This window comes from Tasmannia lanceolata, unplaced genomic scaffold (assembly GCF_043159265.1).
Source record: "Tasmannia lanceolata isolate RefF3 unplaced genomic scaffold, GAP_Taslan_0.1 ptg000003l, whole genome shotgun sequence".
NCBI lineage: Eukaryota > Viridiplantae > Streptophyta > Magnoliopsida > Canellales > Winteraceae > Tasmannia > Tasmannia lanceolata.
The window spans coordinates 17,828,896-17,831,901 of NW_027518680.1; the positions used below are offsets into that span (position 1 = coordinate 17,828,896).

The 3,006-nt window shown below is 40.2% G+C and overlaps 1 protein-coding gene across 2 annotated transcripts; it reads right to left on the bottom strand.

Moving 5' to 3' along the window:
- Positions 1–384: 384 nt before the first annotated feature.
- On the bottom strand, positions 385–2,066 carry LOC143861702 (uncharacterized). Of its 2 annotated transcripts, none has more exons than XM_077372594.1 (2): positions 948–2,066; positions 385–703 (listed from the first exon to the last, which is right to left on the bottom strand). In XM_077372594.1, exons 1-2 carry the CDS (start codon positions 1,579–1,581, stop codon positions 687–689), a joined length of 651 nt encoding a protein of 216 aa, XP_077228709.1. In that variant the 5' UTR covers positions 1,582–2,066; the 3' UTR covers positions 385–686. The 2 variants fall into 2 exon arrangements, with proteins under 2 accessions (XP_077228709.1, XP_077228701.1); XM_077372586.1 differs by having other exon boundaries at positions 385–708.
- Between the last annotated feature and the right edge of the window lie 940 nt (positions 2,067–3,006).

A 3,006-nucleotide genomic window follows, 5' to 3' on the forward strand; every position in this document is an offset into this window, starting at 1 on the left:
CCACGTAGCAGTCCCAAATGCTTCCACCCAAAATCTCTTAGGGGTCCCACTGTGAAACAACATAGTTAACCCCAATTCTGTAATATTTCTATGTTTGCGCTCAGCCATTCCGTTTTGCTCAGGTGTTCGTGGGGTAGAGATTTGGTGTTTAATACCATTATCTTCCAAGTAATGAAGGAAACTAGCGTTGGAAAATTCACCACCACCATCGGATTGAAAGGTCTTTATATTATTGTCAAACTGATTCCTTAAAAGCTTGTGAAATTTCACAAAGCAAATGAAGAATTCTGATTTTTTTCTCAATGGAAAATACCAGGTATAGCGGGTGCATTCATCCACAAAAATGACATAATACTTGAATTTTTGAAAAGATAAGACAGGAGATGGCCCCCACAAATCACAATGGATTTTAGAAAGTGGTTCATTAGAATGTTCAGTAACTGAAAGAAATGGTAACCGACAAGACTTAGCCAACTGGCAATGATCACAAATATGGCTAATGACCTTATTATTTTTACTAATAATAGACTTATTTTTCTTGAGAAACTCCACCACACGCTCATTTGGATGCCCAAGCCGTTGATGCCACACTTCGTCATTGACTGCTCGAAATCTATTGGAGAAGAAGGCTTTATTGTGCTTTGGTTCCAAGACGTATAGCCCTCCAGATCTACTGCCCGAGGCAATCACCCTCTGAGATTTCCTGTGCTTTATAACAAAACCATCGGAAGAAAATTCAAAAACACAAGGAAATTGTGAGGTTAGTTGGCTCACTGGTATTAAATCCTTTTTAATTTCAGGCACAACTAAGACATCATGCAACTCAATCTCCTTTTTGGCATTCGTTTGCAAGGAAGTCTTTCCAATGTGAGTGATGTTCAAAATATCACCATTGCCAACCATTATTTTATCAGAACCAAGATAAGGTCTAAAGTGATCAAGCTTACCAGTGTCGGCTGTCATATGCTGAGATGCACCCGTATCTGGAAACCAGGAATGATCTTGAGCATCAGATAAAGACATGGCAGCAAGAGCTTGTGTCATATCTTCGGGCTGAGAAATCTGATTGAATCGCTGATAACAACGGATGGCTGTATGATTATTTTTGTTGCAAATTTGACAAACCACAGGAGCTTCTTTCTCCTTTTGAGGTGCTTGATCATGGAGTTTGTTCAGGGTGGGGTTACGCCTTGGAGGATCGTTTCCATGTTGCGGCTTGTAGTTAGCCGGAGAGAATCCACGCCCTTTGGAGTTGAAATTGTGTTGTCCACCTCTACCACGCCGATTATTTTTGTGTCCATTGTATCCTTGAGTACGTTGGACTGTAAAGGCCCCATGCTGATTTGCACCATAATGGGATTTCTCTAAGTGAATGCTTCTCATCATCTCATGGCTTTGGAGTAGAGGGACAAGTTCTTTGTATGAAGGGATAGGGGGTTTGAGCATAGTGGTCGTGAATGACTCATAACTCGAGCCCAGTCCTTTGAGAAGCCCAAAAACCTTTTGTCGATCGCCTAGTGGTTGTCCTATGGTAGCCCAATCATCGCAGATTTCCTTGAACCCACGAATGTATTCCGCCATTGTTTTCCCTTCCAAAGAGTGACATTGTAGGCAGTTAGTCAAGTACAGCTCTCTCTCTCTCTTGAGACTCTAGAGCAAACGAGTCGAGAAGAGTTCTCCATACCTCGATGGAGGTGTCAAGGCCCACTATTAGGCCTAGAACTTCTTCAGATAAAGTTCCAGCAATCCAACCACGGAGTAGTCGATCGGATCGTCTCCATAAGCTGTATTCTGGATTTTCAACAAATTGTTTCTCCCCTGCAACTTCAGCAGAGGAGATTGAGATCAATTTGTCGGGCATAGGATAGCTTCCATCAATGAAGCCATTCATTTCTTGGCTCTCGATTAGACCCATGAATTGGGTTTTCCAGAGAAGGAAGTTGTTTTGTGTAAGTCTAAGGGAAACAAAGTTTCCGATGTTTAGGGTGGAGGGATATGGGTACTTTGCAGCAGTAAGCAATGAGGATTGGGATGCCATTGAAGAGGATGAAGGAGAAATACAGAGAGCAGAGAATGGCTCTGATACCATAAAAAGTTTCAAGGGACAAAGAATGAAGAAGACTCTCTCTTTCTTTATTATTTCACCGTGTCTGTATACATTGACTGCATGTATATTTATATGCAGTTCAGATATTGCACAATCTTCAATCAAAGATTACAGAGATTACACAATATACAATAAAAGGCAATGGTAATTGAATGAAAGGATTAGGCATGTCTCCAAATGTAGTAATAATGGTCAGCAGTTGTCTGAAAGTTTCTGTAAATAGATTGTAACGGCTGTTGGGCAATCAATGCTGGTAGAATGGAAAGATTATTCATCTGTGCAAGATTGTATGCTATGATGAGGCATCACTTTCCATTCTATTTTGACCATGTGTTAAGCTTGGTCTTGCCATGTGGTGGATGGAGGTTTCTCCACCCTTTCCATCAGTTGGGCTTTCTTCTATAAGTTGCACCCTTAATTTGATGCTAATTTTTCAGATTGAACACTTTTATATGGTGTGCTGCCGTATGGTACAGTATTTTACAAAATATCTTTTACGGACCACTCCATAGGGTCTAAGCTAACAACGCCAGCCATGGATGACGTTATGGAGGTGGAAGATGGAGTGGATAATATCGAAAAGGTACACAATTTCTCTTTCCCATCTTGTAATTAAGCTTAATTATGTAAATATAAATTATGCATTACGTAACATGATTTAATATTGTGTTCTACAGTCTCCTACCATAGCAATGAATTTTGATATTGATGGTGATAACGATAGAGACAATATGGGTTATCACGAAGATGAAGAAGACATGATCAAAGAAACCATGACTGAAAAGATAAGTGAAGAAAATTATTCCAAACACAATTCTGAATGCATGGTAGAAATGAAAGAAAAGTCCATTATGGGGGAGCACACTACAAGTGAAGGTTGTGTAGATTTATTACCACGC